The sequence below is a fragment of the Tachypleus tridentatus genome, chromosome 10 (genome assembly GCF_004210375.1).
Source record: "Tachypleus tridentatus isolate NWPU-2018 chromosome 10, ASM421037v1, whole genome shotgun sequence".
NCBI lineage: Eukaryota > Metazoa > Arthropoda > Merostomata > Xiphosura > Limulidae > Tachypleus > Tachypleus tridentatus.
Genome location: NC_134834.1, coordinates 18,009,716 through 18,032,850, shown reverse-complemented (window position 1 = coordinate 18,032,850; position 23,135 = coordinate 18,009,716). Strand labels below are relative to the sequence as shown.

At 34.8% G+C, this 23,135-nt stretch overlaps 1 protein-coding gene and 1 pseudogene across 4 annotated transcripts in view; one reads left to right on the top strand and one right to left on the bottom strand.

The window, feature by feature from the left end:
* The window catches only part of LOC143228822 (DNA repair protein SWI5 homolog), a 76,931-nt gene that overhangs the window by 22,402 nt on the left and 31,394 nt on the right, over positions 1–23,135 (top strand). The window contains exon 3 of one of the 3 annotated variants that reach the window (XM_076460195.1): positions 15,804–17,177. The exons of the other annotated variants lie outside the window; for them this stretch is intronic. Within the exon in view, the coding sequence (XP_076316310.1) occupies positions 15,804–15,841 (38 nt within the window). The 3' untranslated portion in view covers positions 15,842–17,177. Of the gene's footprint in view, positions 1–15,803; positions 17,178–23,135 lie in introns of those variants that run through there. 3 annotated transcript variants of the gene reach the window in all.
* The window catches only part of LOC143228820 (spectrin alpha chain-like), a 61,749-nt pseudogene continuing 50,160 nt past the window's right edge, over positions 11,547–23,135 (bottom strand). Inside the window, exons 42-48 of the transcript XR_013015464.1 lie at positions 21,681–21,860; positions 20,252–20,364; positions 16,583–16,637; positions 15,899–16,095; positions 13,766–13,819; positions 12,897–13,191; positions 11,547–12,007 (exon numbers count right to left, since the gene is read on the bottom strand). The product of XR_013015464.1 is annotated as a spectrin alpha chain-like (transcript). The remainder of the gene's footprint in view (positions 12,008–12,896; positions 13,192–13,765; positions 13,820–15,898; positions 16,096–16,582; positions 16,638–20,251; positions 20,365–21,680; positions 21,861–23,135) is intronic.

The window sequence follows — 23,135 nt, the reverse complement described above, 5'->3', positions numbered from 1 at the left end:
ATTAATACTTCCCGTGTGATAAAAGTGCACGAACACTCAACGATGAAGGCCAAAGCGAAGTTCGTTAAAGCAGGGTTTGTAGTCGTGTTTCATGTGATTGGTTATTGTGGCTGTCGTGTAAATGAACTTGGTAAATCGCAATCCTATATCTGGCTTTCTCGAGAAGTCGGGCACGTTGGCGCGCTCTTGTAACAGAAGTGAATGGTTTACCCTCAGTTACTTGTATTTTTTTACCATCCCGACCCGTGGTGCTATGCTTGCTGCGTGATTCAATTCAACAGGAAGGTTGAAAAAAAAATTGAACGATAAGAGGAGTTAGGTCTGAGACAGTCGTAGCAAGGATTCCCTCTTTCTGAATAACATATTCTCTCATAAAATATTTACAAATAGCAAACATAGCCTTAAAAATAGTCTTAATACTACAAGTAAACATCGCCTTAAAAATAGTCTTAATACTACAAGTAAACGTAGCCTTAACAATAGTCTTAATGCTACAAGTAAACATAGCCTTAACAATAGTCTTAATACGACAAGTAAACGTAGCCTTAACAATAGTTTTAATACTACAAGTAAACGTAGCCTTAACAATAGTCTTAATACGACAAGTAAACGTAGCCTTAACAATAGTCTTAATACTACAAGTAAACACAGCCTTAACAAGTCTTAATACTTCTTAATACTACAAGTAAACGTAGCCTTAACAATAGTCTTAATACTACAAGTAAACGTAGCCTTAACAAGTCTTAATACTACAAGTAAACATAGCCTTAACAATAGTCTTAATACTACAAGTAAACATAGCCTTAACAATAGTCTTAGTCTTAACGTAGCCTTAACAATAGTCTTAATACTACAAGTAAGCGTAGCCTTAACAATAGTCTTAATACTACAAGTAAAAATAGTCTTCATACGTAGCCAATAGTCTTAATACTTAACAATAGTCTTAATACTACAAGTAAGCGTAGCCTTAACAATAGTCTTAATACTACAAGTAAGCGTAGCCTTAACAATAGTCTTAATACTACAAGTAAACGTAGCCTTAACAATAGTCTTAATACTACAAGTAAACGTAGCCTTAACAATAGTCTTAATACTACAAGTAAACGTCTTAATACTACAAGCCTTAACAATAGTCTTAATACTACAAGTAAACGTAAACACAAGTAAACGTAGCCTTAACAATAGTCTTAATACTACAAGTAAACATAGCCTTAACAATAGTGTAGTCTAATACTACAATTAAACGTAGCCTTAACAATAGTCTTAATACGACAAGTAAGCACAGCCTTAACAATAGTCTCAATACGACAAGTAAGCACAGCCTTAACAATAGTCTTAATACTACAAGTAAACTTAGCCTTAACAATAGTCTTAATACTACAAGTAAGCAATAGTCTTAATACTTAACAATACAAGTAAACGTAGCCTTAACAATAGTCTTAATACTTAATAGTCTTAACAAGTAAACGTAGCCTTAACAATAGTCTTAATGCTACAAGTAAACGTAGCCTTAACAATAGTCTTAATACTACAAGTAAACGTAGCCTTAACAATAGTCTTAATACTACAAGTAAACGTAGCCTTAACAATAGTCTTAATACTACAAGTAAACGTAGCCTTAACAATAGTCATACGACAAGTAAACGTAGCCTTAAAAATAGTCTTCATACGACAAGTAAACGTGCCTTAACAATAGTCTTAATACTACAAGTAAACATAGCCTTAACAATAGTCTTATACTACAAGTAAACATAGCCTTAAAATAGTCTTAATACTACAATTAAACGTAGCCTTAACAATAGTCTTAATACTTAATACTACAAGTAAAGCCTTAACAATAGTCTTAATACTACAAGTAAACGTAGCCTTAACAATAGTCTTAATACTAGTAAACGTAGCCTTAACAATAGTCTTAATACTACAAGTTAAACGTAACAATAGTCTTAATACTACAAGCCTTAACAATAGTCTACAAGTAAACGTAAACAATAGTCTTAATACTACAAGTAAACGTAGCCTTAACAATAGTCTTAATACTACAAGTAAACGTAGCCTTAACAATAGTCTTAATACTACAAGTAAACGTAGCCTTAACAATAGTCTTAATACTACAAGTAAACGTAGCCTTAACAATAGTCTTAATACGACAAGTAAACGTCGCCTTAACAATAGTCTTAATACGACAAGTAAACGTCGCCTTAACAATAGTCTTAATACGACAAGTTAACGTCTTAATACTACAAGCCTTAACAATAGTCTTAATACTACAAGTAAACGTCGCCTTAACAATAGTCTTAATACGACAAGTAAACGTCGCCTTAACAATAGTCTTAATACGACAAGTGAACGTCGCCTTAACAATAGTCTTAATACGACAAGTAAACGTCGCCTTAACAATAGTCTTAATACGACAAGTGAACGTCGCCTTAACAATAGTCTTAATACGACAAGTGAACGTAGCCTTAACAATAGTCTTAATACTACAAGTGAACGTAGCCTTAACAATAGTCTTAATACTACAAGTAAATGTAGCCTTAACAATAGTCTTAATACTACAAGTAAACGTAGCCTTAACAATAGTCTTAATACTACAAGTAAACTTTACAAGTAATCTATTTAAGTATTAAGATCAGAAACGTAATATGAAGGTAAAAATAATAAAACACAAGTTGGACGTTTTCAACAGATATCTATCCATTTGTGTTTGTGGCAAAATTACCAAGGTCGCATAGGCCCACGATTTTAAACTTTCTGAACGTGGCTTTTAATAATGGATTTTCCACAATTCAACTACGCAGGTTTTATTTTATTTGTTCTATCACGTAAGGATTAGCTAGAAATCGGGAAGGAAAAAAATACCTTTTATTTAGATCAAATTATTATTAGGTTGTGCAGAAATAAATGTTCATGAACTACAAAGTTTGGAAAAGTACAAACCTGTGTTGTAAAACATGATTAAATCAAAGTAAACACAGTTTGTATCAACACGTTGTTGTCAACGTGTAACGACGCTGTTTATGCCCCCAATGTGGAAATCGGAGTTTTTACGGTCAATGAACTCCCTGAAAGCTTCCTCTGCAGCTGCTTGGTTTTGAAAGCGTTTATTATTCAAAAAGTTGTCTAAGTTCTTGAGGAAATGAAAATCTGTATGGGAAAGGTCTGGGGTGTAAGGCGGGTAAAGCAGAACCTCGATTCCCAATTGTTCAAAATTTTGGAGCGTCATCCTTGACAGGTCTCATAACGCCGATGTTATTGATCTTCAGTCAGCTCATGCGGAACGCACTTATCCAGCTTTTTCGTCTTTCCAATCGCACTGTCGAAACCTTTGGAACCGACGCTGAACTGTACGTTTAGTAACAGATCTATGGCCGAATGCCTGGTTGATGTTTCGTGTAGTTTCCGTAGCTTGTCGTCCAAGTTTGAAGTCGTAGAGGAAAATCAGACGAAAGCCCTTCTTGTCCATGCTGCCTTGAGGGTTACGAAACTTACTCTGAGTAGAGTTGAAACAGCAGACAATTAAGACACCTTGTAAGCGACAAACGTTAGATCAAACCAATCAACTAACGATAAATTACTCAATATTCAGTTTCCAAATGTCATCGTGAGAATTCCAACATTTATTTAAATATTGGACGACCCAATATTTCGTTTACCACAATGATTTTTTTTTTATTATTATTATGTTCGTTCACAAAAACACAAACAAACTGAAGAAAAGGGAAGAACATTGATGTGAAATTAATATGCATTGCCAGGTGATTCGTAATCTGAGGGTAGCGGGTTCGAATCCATGTCACACCAAACATGCTCGCCTTTTCAGCCGTGGGGCGTTATAATGTTACAGTAAGTCCCATAACTCATTGGTAAAATAGTAGCCCAAGAGTTGGCGGTGGATGGTGATGACTAGCTGCCTTCTTTCTAGTCTTACATTGCTAAATTAGGGACGGCTAGCGTAGACGGCCCTCGAGAAGCTTTGCGCAAAATTCAAAAACAAACCATGGTAAGTATAACGTAATTCATGTTGGTTCATATTTGACATGAATATTACCATCAATGGAACGTTAGCCCAAAATATGGACGGGACTCCATGTTTTGTTTCTTTTGAGGCTACATTTCCTTAAGGGAAGACAGCCCCCGAATTGGTATTTGTTCTGAAACAGATTTCTTTGGGCGGTATTAATGGGAAATATACATGTAAGAGTTCATGAACTCTGCTTCAACCGATTAAAAGATCATCGAAACACGTAAGCCACGCCCTCTCAGTTCATTATTATGTTATTGGCCATCGGTTGATTAGTTACATGACTTAAAATGCAAACTATTGGTCATTCAGCCTACGATATAAGAATGGTCTCATACGATCGTGGCCAGTTTGTTTTTTTGTTGTTAAGTACAAAGCTGCATACTGAGTTACTTGTGCTGTTTCAACCACGAGTATCGAAACCCAGTTTTTAGCGTTATAAATCTGCACGCTTACCGCTGAGCCACGTGGGGGGGGGGATATGATTGTTTCTCAAAGGTCACTTAGAGATGAATAACAGAAGAAACGTAGGTGTTTTATTCATGTGAAGAGTTAGCCAATCACAACCAGTCGTTGCAAATAGGTTCCGCATCAAGTGTCGTCAACGCAACGTGGAACTTCTTTCAAACTAATGATACAGCTGCTGGAACACGTAGGAAAAACAAAACAAAAAAAACTTGTGCTGGTCGTAAATCCATTTCGTGGGCTAACAGCACAAAATAACATGTATAAGTAGGCTTACGAAAGAATCAAAACTTAAAAACCAGACTTAAAACGTTTAAATAGAACTGAACGATAATAAAGACGTAACTGGTAACAAACCGAAATTTTTTTACTGACTTGGATCGTGAAAATATTATTCTAAATTAATGTTGTTTTAAAGTACAAGCCTTGAGACTAAATAAAACTTTAGTAACAACAGCTGTAACAACATGTCGATACTTACAAACGTACCCCACAAACTCACCCCACGCCTGACCCCAAAAAAAAAAAAAAAAAAAAAACGGTGCCAAAATCACGTCCAGTCAAACAGAAAAAAAACTTGAAAAACTATTGTTTTCATACAAGAGTCAATGTTCACTGTGCAGCCAAGTGACGGGATTATACTGATACGGGGAGAATCTGGAACTTAATTAGCCTCGTTTTCATAAAGGAACGTGACTCATAAAGTGTGGTGTGAACACTGTTGAACTTGTCTCCCTCTATATCCAGAATAGTGGTACCTCTAATGCCACATGTGGTGAGGGTCCATATCCTACTGCCCTTTGTACTTCTATATGTGTTTGTTAATGGAAGTATGGCGTGATTTGGAATAAACATTGTTGAACTTATCGCTCTCTATATGTAGAAAGGTACTACTACCACATATATTTTACATATATGCTATGGCCCTTTGTGGTACTACATGCCATCATAATTGACTTTCATTTCAGACTAATGCTAAATTAATTAACGGATCATTCGAAGAACGAGAAACTGGCTGAATTAAGTGGTTTTAGGCTTATCAGGCTTGTATGGACGTTTTTGGAAACTGCATCACCCGTCAAGTGTTTGTTTGTTTTTGAACTTCGCGCAAAGCTACTCGAGGGCTATCTGCGCTAGCCGTCCCTAATTTAGCAGTGTAAGACTAGAGGGAAGGCAGCTAGTCATCACCATCCACCGCCGACTCTTGGGCTACTCTTTTACCAACCAAGTGGGGTTGATCGTTATATTATAACGCCCCAGGGCGAGCATGTTTGGCGCGACGAGAATTCGAACCCGCGACCCTCAGATTACGAATCGAGCGCTTTAACCACTTCAGCCATGCCGGGCCTCCCGTCAAGTGACTCCAGACATTAGAACTGGCATAAGGGTTTTTCTTCATAATCGCATCAGCGTTCATCAAATTAATTCATATACCAAAGATGCTGAGCGATGAAAAGTGTGGTCATGAATAACTCAGGACCTTAGCAACAGCAATGTAGAAAGTTCCAGGTTTAACCCTGTTGTTCGCTGTGACCACATTCCATACTAATGTGATCTCTCATGAACTATAAAGATGTGAAACTACATCTACCGGATAGTCAGCCGTGGGAATACCACTGAACGACCAATCATTTGCATTTCAGAAGACATGCGTTCTTGTCCTAATTTACATAACAATTAATCGAGTGGTATTAGCGATGTTATTTCATAACGATGTTTTTTGGGGTTTTTTCTGGGCCATAAATGTATATATCAAAATGCAGATGATCTTCTAACCGTTTCGAGCAATGCCTTTGTTTTCAAGCAATGAAAGCGAACCAATGACTGTTTGATGTTGTACTAAAAACCCTCATCAGTGATCGCATTACAAATAAAATATACAATTATTGAAAGAAACCTGTTATCACCAGAATCGTAAAATACAACAAAATACAAGACCTTGTTTTAAGAATACGATTTATGTAATTTTTAAAATGATATATGTATATTTATTCATACACCTTACGGCTCAGTAAAACACAATATGTAGAATCCATGGTTCAAGACTGTGCTAAAGCCGAGATTTTTTATAGACGATTTGACCATAAAATATTAGTCTCATCTATCTGTTCCTCACGATAATGCCATATTCATCACGTGTTTTGATTACTCGATTGATGAATTTGATTTCTTTGTATGCTAATTTGCCATAACCTATGTGAGTTAATGTTTTAACTTATGCTTTAAAATATTCAACTTAACGTTATTTATTAATCCTTTTACACTTTTGCATTTTATGTTACTCGAAATTAATTGGATTTCGAATGTAAATGCGTTTTAAACTTAAAGTGCTAAACGTTTTCATTTTCAGTGACAACCGTAAATAGGTTAAATATATATGTAAAAACAGCTGGTATGGGTAGAGAAAACTCTGTAGAGGAGCGAACAACGTTTCGACCTTCTTCGGTCATCGTCAGGTTCACAACGAAAGAAAGAGATAACTGACTGATAGCTGACCACGTGTTTGAAGGGGGTTGTTTAACTGAGTTTAGGAATGTAGAGGGCGTGCTTAGATGTTTGATTATATTTATTAATATAGGTATAAAGGTATTCCTTTCATTGGTTTATTCTGGGCTTGAGTTGTTGTATAAGTAAGGCTTCTTAAATGTTGCGTTTGTTTATGTTTGTTTCTTTATTTAGTATTTGAGTGTTTTCTATGGTTACGTTGTGTTTATTTGATTTGCAGTGTTCGAAAACGTGTGAAGGTGACTTTTTGTGTTCTTTGAATCTGGTTTCCATTTTTCTACTTATTTCTCTAATATAGAAGTCGTGACAGTTATCACATCGTATTTTATAAATAATGTTTGTGTGGTGTTTGTCATTGTAGTTTTTACATAGTATAGACCTTAGTTTTATAATCAAACATCTAAGCACACCCTCTACATTCCTACACTCAATTACACAACCGTCTTCAAACACGTGGTCAGCTATCAGTCAGTTACCTATTTCTTTCTTTGTGAACCTGACGATTACCGAAGAAGGTCGAAACGTTGTTCGCTCCTCTACACAGTGTTTTCTCTATCCATACCAACCATTTTTACATATATATATTTTTCTCTACAAATGGGTTTTCTCGTCATAACGTGAATAGGGTAGTCGAAACGTCACGTATTCAACAGAAACATGAATCAAACAGTCTCGAAATGAGCCCAGACAGCTCATTGTGTAGCTCTGTGACCAACGACGAACAAAGCCAAAATTCGTTGCTTTGTTCTCGTATCGTTAAAACTGGTGAAAAGTTCAGCGCGTGCTAAGCCAGAACCACTCAGTACCGTGTTGTAAACTGTAATCAAATGAGTAGAAAATTCGCTTACAGTTAAACCCAACAGAATTTATAAGCCCCAATTAAATAAATACATGAATACGGTGAAACCAGCGTTGTCGCTTCGGAATTATCACAAGAACCAAAGGTCCTCGAAGATACCACCCTCATGAACAATATTCCAAAGGGTGAGATTTACGCGACGCATGCGTGATCTTGCGAAAATCATGAGGAAGTGTTTTCACGGGAACCGATATAGCATGTGACTAGGGCCGGCTGACTAGCGCCAAAATAACGTTTCATTTGCAAACAATAGGAGGAGAGGCATATGCGACCTTCTCGTGTTATAACGAGAATTGTGCTGTATTCAGCTAGCGATGTTATTTATATTATGTAACTTGACTTATTTATTTTTGATGACGAGAAACCCGCTTGAAAAAAAATGTCTTTCAAAACGGCTGGTATGGTTATTAACATTTTTATTGATAAGCAGAAAATAACGTTTTGACCTTCCTAGGTCATCTTCATAGCCCGTTGCTTTAAATATGCGCGTAATTTACAACGAAATCTCAATATGTTTGTGTTTTCTTATAGCAAAGCCACATCGGGCTATCTGCTAAGCCCACCGATGGGAATCGAACCCCTGATTTTAGCGTTGTGAATCCGTAGACATACCGCTGTACTAGCGGGGGGCACTCTATATGTTTATCATGAAAATTACGAACTGTGTCAGGACCATAGCACCTTTATACCTCTACTAATTAATAACCTAACATCCTCCTGCAGCGCCCCCTACGTTTATTGTCTCATCCCTAAGACGTGTGTCTGTCAACTGTCACATTCAAACACACTCTCTTTCTTAACCTGAAGATGACCGAGAAAGGTCGAAACATTGTTCTCCCATACCATACCAGCCGTTCTCAGATGTATTATGAGCTTTTGTTCATTGTCATTTTCACAGCTGACCATGTGACGCTTTACACTTTAGCCATTAGGGATTAAAAATGACGTCACTCATCTCACATTACCTAACCCTAACAACCTCTTTTAATGTAGAATATCATGTGCTCTTTTCGTTATTCTGATGTTATCTTTGAGACTTAGATTAACTAACCCTAACGACCCCTCCTAGTGAAAAACATCACGTGCTATATCCTGTTGCTCTAGGTTCCTTCAAGGCTGAAAAAAACTCCCCCACTTCCTGTTGGGATGACGAAAGTAAACACGTGTCTGATAATGTTCCGTCTTGTGTTGCTGCCTGACCGAAGCTGTAGTTTCAAGTGGATCGAAAATTCATGTTGTTTATAATTTAATCAAATCTTTCGAATATATAGTGGTCATTCTTTTGCATCATGTTTAAATTATTTCTCTACTAATTATTACGTCAGTGCTACTTGAAGTAACTTTACACAACTGTTCTAGCTTTCGGGCCAATTTGGTTTCGTTTGTTTGTTTTTTTAATTTTGCGCAAAGCTGCACGAGGGCTATCTACGATAGCGGTCCCTAATTTAGCAGTATAAGATTAGAGGGGAGGTAGCTAGTCGTCACCACCCGCCAATTTAATTACGGTAATGTAAAATTCTAGGTGGACCTTAGGTGTGACGTCACATTAATAGTGATATTATGCGATACAACTTGTTAGTTTATTGTATGGGAAACTGGACCCGAGGAAAAGCTGTGGATTTGGGATTTAGCAAGTATGTTTGATGTCAACAATATATTTCCCGTATTTTCAAGAAACGGGTGCACCATAAGAGTGATGCCACCTTTTAGGAGGCTACTCACTAGCTGCCTTCCATCTGGTTCGTAGTTCAAGGCCTGGCGTGGTCAGGTGGTCAACTCGTAATCTGAGGGTCGCAGATTCGGATCCCCGTCACACCAAACATGCTCGCTCTTTCGGCCGTGAGGGCTGTGACGTTCAATCCCACTATTCGTTAGCAAAAGAAGTAGCCCAAAGTTGGCGGTGGGTGATAATGACTAGTTGCCTTCCCTCTAGTCTTACACTGCTAAATTATGGATGGCTGGCGCAGATAGCCCTCGTGTAGCTTTGCGCGAAATACAAACCAAAACAAACCGTAGTTCAAAATTACGGATGGCGTCAAGTAGCTTAATTACGAAAATGTTAAAAATTGGGGCCCGAAAACTACGCCCTTTGGAATACCTTTACCCCTATTAGTATAACCTGAAAATTTTGGAATAATATTCGGCCTTTACGTGGTTAAGGCGATTGACTCGTAAGCTGAGGGGCGCGAGATCGAGTTCTTGTACCACCAAACATGCTCGTCCTTCTCAACGGTGGGGATATTGTTATAATGTGTCGATTAATTCCACTAATAGTTGATAAAACGGTACCCCAGGAGTTGTTGGTAGGTGGTGATGACTAGCTGTCTTTTCCTCTAGTCTTTCACTACTAAATTAGGGACAGCTATCCCTCGTGTAGCTTTATGCGTAATTTAAAACAAACATTTACTTCCAGTAGTGTAAGAATACTAGTCCTTTACCACAACTGCTATGACATGAAAATTTTAAAAATATTCGTCGTTTGCTGTCAGAGCCGTTGTTTAAGATGTTCTTTAGCAACGGTGTTAAAACCGTTAAGTTTTCATCAACACAAGCGATTACAACCGCCATACATTATTGTCTGACGATTTCAATATTAATCTGTACAGATTTTACACAAATTAGGTCTAGAAGTGCCTCTTCATCATATAACCAGACAAGGAATTGTAGTGTTCTTTTCGAAATAATAGTTCATCTGTTGTGAGGACTATTTGATCATATTTAATATTTTTAATAGCTCTGACCCTGTACCTGTTAACATAAATAAAAACAATCAGTATAAAATAAACAATATCGAATTTTTCGTCACCAGATGGTGTTCGTGCGCAAAATATTAGTTAATAGATATTAACACTACATCTTTGAGACCTAGACTTCACGCTATCCAGTTTTTGTACACACTTTATTTTGCGAGTGCAGTAGATGGCGATAGAATACGCGTTACTCTTTCGTATTAGGCTAAAGAGCCCTGTTGTTTATTCAGGTTAATTACTGAACTGGAAAGTATTTTCCCCTACCTCTTCATTTTCGGATGAATCGTTTTGGTACACAATGCTCTTAACAAAGTACTAATTACTGAGTAATTTCAAAATGGTAGCTTTCTCTTGACTAACTGGCATTTTGTCTCAAATGACTTGATTAGTTAGATTTAGGTTGTCATGGTAGTGTACAATTACGTCACTCCACCTTTCTCAAACTTGGGTCATTTCGCAGTTCGTACCTTATAAAGAAAGGACCACGTCTCCCAAACTTCGCATGATTTAGAACGTAAGTTAATTTGAAAATTGTGGGTTTTTTTTTTATTATAGCTCTCTATGCTGTAGTAAGTCGTGTAATGTAGATTGACAAAATAACGTTCGTGCCAAAAGGTTCCGTCGTTTCGGCCATTTTCCATATTTGGATTGAACGAGTGTTAGGCTACGTGTTTTTAATCAAGATATCACTACAACGCCGGTTCTACACCATTACTGTTTACATTTCTTTTCTCGCCCACCAAAAATGTATTATGTACATTAAGAGATATTAACTTTCTTGAGACCTATATTTTAAACAACCAAACCACATAGGCCTATTATTACATCACAAACATCAGCTATAGGCCGATGTTACAATAGAAATAAACCATTATAAACATCAGTTATTGTCTGATAGTGTCATAGTAACAAGTTGAAGAATAATAACGACAGTTCAGAACAATAATAAATATGAAAAAAACTTTACTTTGTTCCACATTACCAAAAAAAACTAATACAGAATTCTTAACAGTATAGAAGAGAAAAGAACTTATTTGTTCATGGTATAAAAGCTGTAAATCTCTGTACTCATGACAACAAGCCTTAAAATATTTATCTACTATAAAGTATTATCAAATGAAACTGAGACTGAGATGCTCCTGTGATAGTAAATTTCCAATATTATGAAATTTCTAAATTTTGTCTTTATAATATAAAGTAGTACATGAAAGTGTATCTTTAGCACCGTATACATAAAAATAATCATATCGGAAAACACAACTGGTCACGTTAAAAGTTTTAATTCTGGAAAATAGTCCGTGTGAATTCGATGTAGTCATAAGCTCCTGGAACTGTGCGTCCAGTTTTGGGGTCCTTAAAAGGCTTCATTCGTGACACACAGTAGTCTGCCATTTCCTTGGTTAGGTTCTGGAAATAATTATAGTAAAATGTATATCTTGGAAGATACTAACAAGACATTTTAATTTTTTGTAAAATAGTGATTGTAATATTTGTCAGCTAAGGTTTCTCTGCAAGCTCAGACATACATAGTAATTGTTCAATGCTATTAACCCCTCTCCAAACAACAGGGGTCTACAGCCCACAAGGGTTCAGATAATTATGCTTATTTAATTGAAATTCATACCACAAGGTGGACGCAGTGCATGTTTTAAGAATATGCTGTCACGAGCCAACCTGGCACGATGTCTCAATTACATGGGAGATGACAGACGAAGTATAGCTGACATATTATAGCATGTTCTTATTTGCTTTCCTAATAAGTTAACAGAATTGGTTGTGCAGGTTAGAATTCCCTGAAAAATTGCGGGAAGAGGAAATAGAAGTTGTAGTCAATGTGAAGACAAGTTAACTTGTCAGACTTTGACTCCAGAAATGTCAAGTTGTTTTTCAGTGGCAGTTAAAGACAGATGTTCAAACAAATTAAATCATAACATAAAAAAAAAAAAACCTGTTTTTCATGTATAACAATTTTTCACTAATCCACATATCCATTAGTATTTTCTAACAGTGTGTACAATTATCATATCTCAAGGGAATTTGTTAGCATATGTAATGTTGGTTCTAACAAGATGTTTCCCAACTTTAAAAAGTCTATGATAAATGAAAAACAACAGAGTTGTATATTTTGTCAGGGTTAAACATGACCATTGTTTAGGGTCAGAGAAAGGTTATCATGTTTTACTCCTTCATAATATTAGTGGATAAAACTGGTTTATTAATAAAACCAACTAAGCAGAATAATGTCTTTTTTTCATTACTAACACCTCCCGATATTACGGAGATCCTGAACACTTACGGCATACAGTTCATCGGCTGTGACATAAAAGCGTTCTCCTGAAGTGATAGCCCTGAAAGCATTCTCTATATCCTCACTTGAGTGAACATTTTCTGTCTCTCTTGAGAGCATGAAGGCCATATATTCCTGCAGAGAAACATAACCATCTCGGTTGGGGTCAACAACGTCTAGGATGGTCTCAAATTCCAGGTCTAGTCCACCCTCTTCCATCATGGGGAGGTCGTAACCCAGAGCTCTCAGGCAGCTCTTGAACTCCTGGTGATTAAGTTGCCCAGACTTCTCCTTGTCAAAGTGCCTGAGTTAATAAACTGTCTTCATTTTGTGTTGTTTTTTGATGTGTTTTTTCCACATAACTTACAACTATAATTCCTTTGCATAAATACAAAAATAGTTAAATATAACTTACAGTGCTTTTTAATATATCTCACAGGAATTTCTTAGCCAAATGTAGAAAAATCCATGACAAACAAAAACAGACTTTTATGTAATTTGACTGACGAATCACAACAGAGATGATAAAATCAGTTGTTAGACACGACCCCCCATCCATCATCATATTAAAGTCTAGTCACTGACCATACACAATGTTTCAATACTTGGGAATGGTTATTCTAAATGACACTAATTTTTACAGTAATAATTACCCAGAATTTTGAGCCTAATAGATGGATTCAGAACTGGCTGATCCCTGCAAGATATCACTAGCTTCACATCTGGAAACACTTTTAACAACAGTTGATGAAACAAAACATTCTAATCTGTATCAGTAAAACAGAATATTCAATTAGCTTATTGCTGGTTAAATGTTTAGTTCTTATCTAAGCAGACAGCTTTCTTTTATCAGTATTTAATATCCAACCAATACTTACTTGAACATCATGCTAAATTCCTTCAAAGCATCTTCAGACACACCACTCTGGTTGCTACAAAGTAAACATTTTAAAAGTTTGTAATCTACATATGGTGTATGTTCGTTGTATTACATCAGACTACAATAATAGGTTAAATTAATTGGTCTGTATCTGAATGTTATGTAATATTCTTTCATAAAGAAAATAAATATAAATTATTGATAGTTTTTAAATAACTGACTCTCACGAAGAAGCTATTCTTGTACATGCTTTAACACTGTTGGAAACTGGTTTATTGTGATATTTTATTTTAGGTTGAGACACTTATGGCATTTGTAGATCAGTCAACAAATTGAAAAATATTACCCAGAAGGCACTAGATAGAAATATAAGGTGGTTTAAGGGTAAAGATTACAATGGAATTCAATGTAACAATTCATTATATGTTGTTTTAAGTTTAAAACTTGAATATTTATGTGAAAGTGATCAAAAGAAACAAAAATGATGTCACTATTACCAGAATTTATGGGGGTGGGTGGGGGTGAACTTTATTGTTTACAGGGTTCTCATAACAGAGAAACAATACTGATAAAACAAATACACAGAATACATATTAGACATCCACAGTATGATATTTAGTAATTGCCTTTTGTTTGTTATTAAGCAACAAACCATTTGCTGGTCTTTTGGAAATAATTTATCAGGGTTAGATGGGTGTGTTTTAAACAAAGTGACCACCTCTGAACTGCCACATTTTCCTGACAGCTTGAGGAAGTGGTCAAATAGAATATTCTTGTATATGGTGGACTCACTGCAACGTCTAACCCTTTTAGTGTTGACAAGTTTAGCCTAACCTCAACATCTAACTGTTTTAGTGTTGACAAGAATCAAATGGTAAAATGTTGTTCTGTACTTTATATTAATTAAAGCTTTAATACCCATACGAGCTGTCTTTAGAATACATAAATGTCAATTATGGTATCTAAATCAATCTTCTCGTTAAATATGGGAACTGATGAATAGTTTCATGTAAGCAGTGTTATCAGTACATTTGACTTTGAACCTAAAGGATGATTTACACTTTAAATAGCAAGCATCCAATATCTATAATCCTGATAGAAAATAAGTAACGAATGAAACTTTCATGCATTATGACTAGTTTTGATGCTTTTAACCAAGACTTGTTGGCCAGATACAGATAGTCTAACAAACTCTTGTTTGTTTGTTTGTTTTGGAATTTCACACAAAGCTACTCGAGGGCTATCTGTGCTAGCCGTCCCTAATTTAGCAGTGTAAGACTAGAGGGAAGGCAGCTAGTCATCACCACTCACCACTGCCTCTTGGGCTACTCTTTTACCAACAAATAGCGGGATTGACCGTCACATTATACGCCCCCACAGCTGGGAGGGCGAGCATGTTTGGCGCGACGGGGATGCATACCCGCGACAAATGATTACAACAAACTCTGGTACTACATAAACAATCCCATTGTTAAATATCAACAGTGATTCTTAGATTGATTTATATAAGGAAAATTGAAGAAATTAACGATCACTGAGAAATCTACTAACCCCAATAAATTAATTCAAAATTACAATAACAGCACCTTTTACAGTAGCTAAATTCTTATATTAACGTCTACAACCCATGGTGTCAACTGGTCATCAGGTATCTTAATTACTTCTTTTTAAACCATTGACCTCGAAATGCTTGGTTAGCTCTGGTCACTTTACAAAACACAAGTCTGACATGAAGTTAACTGTGTTGAGTAAACACAATACAATGTGTAATTAGTGGTTTACAACACGAGTCTGTAACGTATGAGGACATTTCATTACAGGTAGCCACAACCCATAATAACAATGGTTCATAAGTCTTTATCATAGGCTGTTGCTACCTGGGAACAAACCTTTCATACACAATAGTATATGAATCTAACTGTGAAGGGCTTTTTAAACTAAAATATAAAAAACAAAAACAGTTGGTAGAGAGCCAAGTTTAGGCTGTGTATTGTATGTAATGGTTTCTTTCACCAATGACTGTATCTGCTCTTTAGGTTTATGTTGTCTTCTCATCCCCACCTGGTGTAACTGATTCCGTAGGTGTCCATTTACGGTTGTTACGGTAGGCAGAAGTTTGTCTAAAACTTACCGTGCCTGTATTTGTTGTTCAATGTTATGCTGCATTCTCATACCCAGCTGGTTTAACTGGTCCCACTGCTGAGCTAAGCCTACAGTACTGTGTTCAGTGTAGCGATTGTCGAGAATTAGGTGCTTCTCCAGTCGAGCCCCCAGATCTTCTGTTTTCTTCAGGTCTTCTCGTTTTGTTTGCACTTCAGCAGCTTTACTCTTGAATTTGAGGAGAAAAAAAACTGTGAAGACAAAATTACACTTCAAAATGTAACAGCTGAGAAAGAAAACTCATCCTACACTAACCCAGTTCTACCAGAAGGTATTCCAATTATTCAATTTCATAGTGGCTGACTCTTGTATTTTATCAAATTATCTGATCAAATGTAACTACTTCTACAACATTTTAAACCCTACTTTATGTGACCCAATAAAAACATTCTTTGTGGTAATTTTAACAACAAAAAATGATAATCTTGCAACTGTACATTCATTAATATGAAATTTAATACAATAATTGTCTCTTGCATCTCAACATTGGTTTACAAGTAGCACTGAATATCCCACCTTTATACATTCAGAGTTTCCCTAGTTTCTCACAAAACTTAACAGAACTGTTAAACAGTATTAACTACATACATTTAGCAGCTCTTGTGTAAAAGTGTATCAGTTTTCATTTTGCAAAAGTACATTCTTGTTTTCTTACCCGAGTTGCTTCCAGCTGGGTTTCCAGTGTCCCCGAACCTTCCATCATTGACGATCTGCACACCAATCAAGTAAAGATTGTAACAAGTACACTGCACTGTACAGTTATTAATGCAAATATAGATTTCTAACATTTATGACGAAAATCACACTAGACTACAGATATTATTTTAAAATTCATTTTAACTACCTCTTGTTTACTTGTGCCAAAATACCTACAGTATGTACCACATCACGTGACAAAGTCATGAGACTACCACCTATCTTCAGCAAAATAATGTCTTTTACAGATGTTTAGAGGTGAATCATGACGTTTCTCTGACAGTTACTGCTTTACTTATACAGCTATATGTATATTATTGTTCAGCCATAATAAACTTTAAAGACAAAAGAGATAACTAGAGTTTTATTTGTAAAAGAGATTTCCCTCTATACTGTCCCCAAAGAAATAAAGTCTGATTGTTGGAGAAGGCCCAATATTTAGCCCAAATATGTCTTGAACAGTGCATACCTGGGACGCACATACATACAAGACAAGTTACATGAATGGAAGCAGTAAGCTTAAAAATGTTGCGCAAGAAATGTCCAAGTTTAATACCAAATTTATGGTATTATTCTATCATAAATATTAAGCCTTTTCTGTATAAGTAAAGCAGAAAAACATCTGCAGTCTGGTATTATTCTATCATAAATATTAAGCCTTTTCTGTATAAGTAAAGCAGAAAAACATCTGCAGTCTGGTATTATTCTATCATAAATATTAAGCCTTTTCTGTATAAGTAAAGCAGAAAAACATCTGCAGTCTGGTATTATTCTATCATAAATATTAAGCCTTTTCTGTATAAGTAAAGCAGAAAAACATATGCAGTCTGGTATTATTCTATCATAAATATTAAGCCTTTTCTCCCCAATTGCTTCTTCAGTTTTTGGCATAACATTAAATACTGATTTCTCATGAAGGTTTGAAGTTATGATTGACTAACAATATCAAAACTCGAGAAGAATTTGTCTGTAAATAATTCCTAGACACAGGTAAAAACATTCATGTCTTACAAACAAGAAACAGCCTCTTTCAGGAGAACTAACATGTAAAAAATTCCTAGACTTACAAACAAGAAACAGTCTCTTTCAGGAGAACTAACATTATTACACAATGCTTTAAACACTTGTGTATTCAGTACAACCTCTAATTTAACAACCGTACAAAAAAAAAGCAAATCCACGGCCTCATAACAGAGATTAGTGTCTACATCATACAAAAAGGTATATAATAACACAATACCTATAAATATACTGTATTCAAGTCACTTCTACACAAATATATTTCAAGTAAACTTTTCAGTTAGAATGCCTACAATTCATACACTATTAAGGTTCATAATTTTAATTGTTTAAAATCCAGCTACATTCTTATCTTCAAATCCTTACTACATAAAAGGAATTGAAAAGAACAATATATGTGGAAAAAAAAATTTGATGGAAGATTCCAAACTAAGCCAATTCTTTGTTATTTCCTATTGGTTGACAGTACAGATTTACGTGCTCAAGCTTTAGAAATATTCTGTAGACTCGATCTTGCATAATTCACCTGCAGACATTCGAGATAAAGTTTTGCCATCAACAAAGTCCAAGATAAAGGTTTAAAGAAATTAATTTAAAAATAAATCAACAAGGAAAAAATAGGAATGGATTTGTAGGAAAAGTTCTCACAGGCAAAAAAAAATTCAAGATTATGGTAACAAAAATGTTTTTGTAACAAAAAAGTTCTGGGAGGTAAGAGACCCAGTGTTGTGGTTAGAAGCAAGCATCATGCAGGAAACCCCATAACTCATGCTTATCAGTATGAAACAGCCATCAACACATGCAGTCTTGTTACTTTTAACCTCACATAGCATGGTGCTATGTTAGCACCTTGAACATTATACTGTTTATCAATAATTAGTTAATAATTATTAGAAAACAAATCCTATTGATTTTGGTTCTTTGTAATAGATATAATTTATGCTTACACAGGATAATGTAAGAGGCACAGGTATACGAAATATAAATTAATTCAATTCAGACCACAAAATAAAAACAAAAATATATTAACCCATCAAGTAACCACATTCTGAGTGCAGTTTTTGTGTTCAGTACAAAATGATGATGGTGCCAAGGAAGAATTGGTAGAAGTGCTGGTGGCAGGGTGATGAAACAGCAGGACGTTCGGTGAAATACACAAGGTAAAAAAGTAATAATAAATCACTGTTTCTCAGATAAAGACTTAATCAAAGGGCTTCTCACAGAATTACATACTAAAAACTCCTGAAAAGAAAAGAAATGTTTGATGAGAGAGAGTTTTCTACCGATTAAAATAACCAAACTGAAATAATTCAGTTTCACAATTTGAAATAAATGCATCTCAAGACATGTCTGACAAAATACAGAATTGGTGAACTATGAAATGCAAAGGTAAAATCAAAAGACATTCATTGGCATTGGAAAACAAAACATAACTGTATTGTAACAGACTACAAAAAATCCAGTTATTAATCTAGCATACGAACAGGAGACCTTTCATATAAGGTATCTGAATTCTGACTGAGTAGATTGTTTTTCAGTTCAGTGTCAAGTAATTAAATCAGTAATGATTTAAGTTATCAATGTCCCTTTAAAATGTGTTTCTCCAAGTTACTTAAAAATAATACAATTTCAATATTACATATTAATTTATTTGTCAGTAGGTTCATAAATATGAGGCCCACTGTGTGAGTATGGAAAGCATTATGGGGATCTTTAAAATATTCAGTAAGAGAAAACTATTGCAAAAAATAATAATAACACAAACTAAACTAAAACCAATAAATCCTTTGAGGAAGAAGGGGAAAATAATAATAAATATTTGATAATCACTGCTGTTATCCTATACGATTATTTCTGAACACGTGAAGAGAACACTGTTAAAATTACAACAACGAAAGCATCAGGTATTAATGCACTGGTTTTTAATAGGAAAAATATCATTAGGGCCCTTAAAGATGTCTTTAAAATACCAAAAGTAATTTGGTTTTTTTTTGGCCATCTGGTGAGATTTACAGGTATCAAATTTTCAACTATATTTAGAATGTTAAGAATGAAGCAGAGAAACCTTTTTTGTTAATTTGAAATAATTTCCATGCTACGTTCCAGTAATTACCAGAACATTGGGTTATATCCGTGATCAATCAATTTCTGAGCTATCAAAATTACTCCAGAAAAGTTTGGACACAATGGAATATTGGTTGTAATGCCCAGAGAGTACCTCAAGCCAAATATTCTCAAGAGTTAATCTAATTGCACAATACAGGCAGAATTAAATACTAAGCACTTTACCAAGAACAACTGTCATCACCAAAACGTTACTCAATAACTTGACAAGGAAATTTTGGCAATAATTTAAAATTTTTCTACGACAATCAGTGTGAGAAAAAAAAAAGTCTCAAATAAACAGAAATTATGGTATAAAGTATATATTTAAACAATTGTTGTGTGACAACCTAATAAAACATCTCGCACTAAGAAAGTATATAGAAATGTTGTCTACTCAAAGAATGAAAATTGTGAACTTCATAAAATATATAAAAATATACACCAAATAGTTTCATTGTTTAAATCCATATTTTATATTTCATTAAATATGTATCGTTTTTACCTTATGTCTGTTAACACTCCATGGAAAGCATTTGCATATCTGGCAAATTCTTTCCGAAGCTGGTCATTTTCTTCCTGCCGCAGCATTTCCTTAGACAGTTCACTATCTCGGTCCTACAAACAAATACATTTATGAAAACTTTATCACCAAAAGGATTATGGGAAATATTTTCAAAGTATTTAACTTGCCAATAACTAGAGACAGTTTTAGGACATTTTTTTCTTTTATTGGACCTTGCATATTGCAACAAAGTTGCATTTTTGACATGCTAACCAACATAATTATAACCATACAAATTATGCCCTAAAACTGTTTCTAGTTATAGGCAAGTTAAATAGTTTGAAAATATCTCCCATAATCCTTTTGGTGATAAAGTTTTCACTTAATGAAGGGAGATAAGTTTCCAGGTTTCTTTATTCCAGTCTTTAATGGGATTCGGGTGAATTTTACTGCATTTATTTAAATATAATAATAAATGTTTTAATTATCTGAAGCAACAGAATTATTGGGAATAACAGTAATAGAATATTAGACACGTTAGGTTTGACTTAAACAGAGTCAAAGAATAAACTGACGTGTGATGTACTTCACTAAGTTTAACCATGTGTACTTCTTTGTGGCATTAGTTCAACTAATAATGTAACAGTGCAGTAATATGTAAAACTAATTTATTCAAACTTATCGAAATGTACACATTAAGCTCCGAATGGTTTTCTTTGTATCCTCTAAGCCGGTATGATACCATGCTGTTCAATCTCATGACTTTCAAACACTAACTCGGGCCCTTTTAATGAATTACCGGGGAGAGTAATAGTATAATAAAAATCATATATTGATGTTCATACGATTGGTTAGTAACTTGTCTACCTCCTAATCGCAAGCAATGTTATGAAACATGCTCAACTATTAAAATAGCAGACAGCAAAACATTTCTCAAATTCCTAGACAGGTTAATAGTAGAAAATTTGATAGAATTATTTTTGTGGATCATGGGAAAAACCAGACTTCAGATATTCATTAAATTTATCCATTTTAAAGCTAAAGGTTCCTTGTTTTACATGTATGTTACAAATTAAAAATTCTTTAATATAAAGAATTTATGGACTCGTTGTTGTTATTGTTCTTAAAGTTCAAGATATACATATGATATTTTACATTAAGTCATATGCAGAAAGAAACCTCACTTTATAATTCTAAACATGCCAAAAATATTACCAAGCAAATCCCTAATAACCATATGGCAGCTGTTTTATGTGCAGTCTCTCTTCAGAAAGAATGTCAGACGTTACCATGAACAAAATAAAAAGTTTAAGAACTACAAACCTCTAACAGCTTCTGTTTGAAGCAAAACTTCAAAATAAAAATAGTTCACACTGCATAGCCACACCAATAAGATAATGTTTCAAAAAGTAATATAATATCATTATACCTTTATGATTTTCTGTAAATTGTTCCAAGTATCTTCAAGTGTCTTCATGGTGAACCAAGTGTATGGATTAGGTCCAACGTTGAATTTTTTTATCTGTTTGTCAAGCTGAGCCAAAGTTTCAAAATCTGCCCGAGCTGTGCTCAGTGATGCTTGGAATTGGCTGTGAGCTTCTTGTAAAGCCTAAACAAATCAATGAAAGAAAACAATTTCCTGCAAGAAAACGTCTTTCTTTAGATAATTTGCAATCCTTGAGCTTTATGGTGGTTTTAAAGCAAGACAGTGTATAACATATTTGTGGGGTTAGGAAGAAAATTGAATAGTTATTTTGGCAACCATGATTTTAGTAACTGCATATTAAGGCACTTGTCATGTTTTCTTTGACCACTTTTGGTAGAACCACCAATCAAATGCTGCACACTTAGTTATTCGAACCACTCACATCCTCAGTAATACTGAGGAGTTTCAACATGTTGATAGTCTTAATGACCTTGGCAATGGATAGGCCTGAAGCCCATCTGGCAGCATTGCAAAGTGGCTAAATGATATTACGTATGTTCTTAGCTTCATAAAATACCAAACTTTTTACCGTTTTGTGACTTTATTTGTATATTATCATTTATGAGAACATATTAATATAGAGATAAATTTCAGGATCTTAAGAGAATATTTTTCTTACATGCCTACTCTCCCAATTTAAAAAGATGCCTTGAAAAATCTTTTTACGAAAGTCTGACTGACTAGGCTTAATCTATTCCATCAGTTAGATAGTACTATCAACCCATTGGTCTATGTCTAGAGGAGGACTTCATTAAACCTATTATTGCCACAGTACTTACTTGGCACCAAAAATAAAATTAGTAACTGAATTTCTAAAGTCCTTATTCAGTGAAATCAGTGATGTTGAGAAAACCCACTTGTAGAGAAAAATATAAAATGTAAAAACGGTTCATTTGGGTTGAGAAAAGTTTCCTCCACAAACCATAGAAAACATTATACGCACACATCTAGACAGAAAGCAAAATCAACCAACAAAAAAAAATATATCTCACGAATCAAAAAATCACGAAACCATATACTGCTGTATACCATATATTCCTGACGTCAGCAGAAAAATAACCAACATTTGGCAAAATCTAGTAACAAAATATGGCATTCCAGTTAATACCAAATTTATTCAAAAACCAGGCACAAAACTAAGTTCTATACTATGTAAAAACTACACTGACAAACACCACACCAACATAATTTATAAAATACAACATGATTATTGCCACAACTTATATAATGGAGAAACAAGTAGAAAAATGGAAACCAGATTCAAAGAACATAAAAAGTCACCTTCACACGTTTTCGAACATTGCAAGTCAAATAAACACAACATGACCATAAAAACACTCAAATACTAAATAAAGAATAAAACAAACAAATGCAAAATTAAAGACGCCTTACTTATAC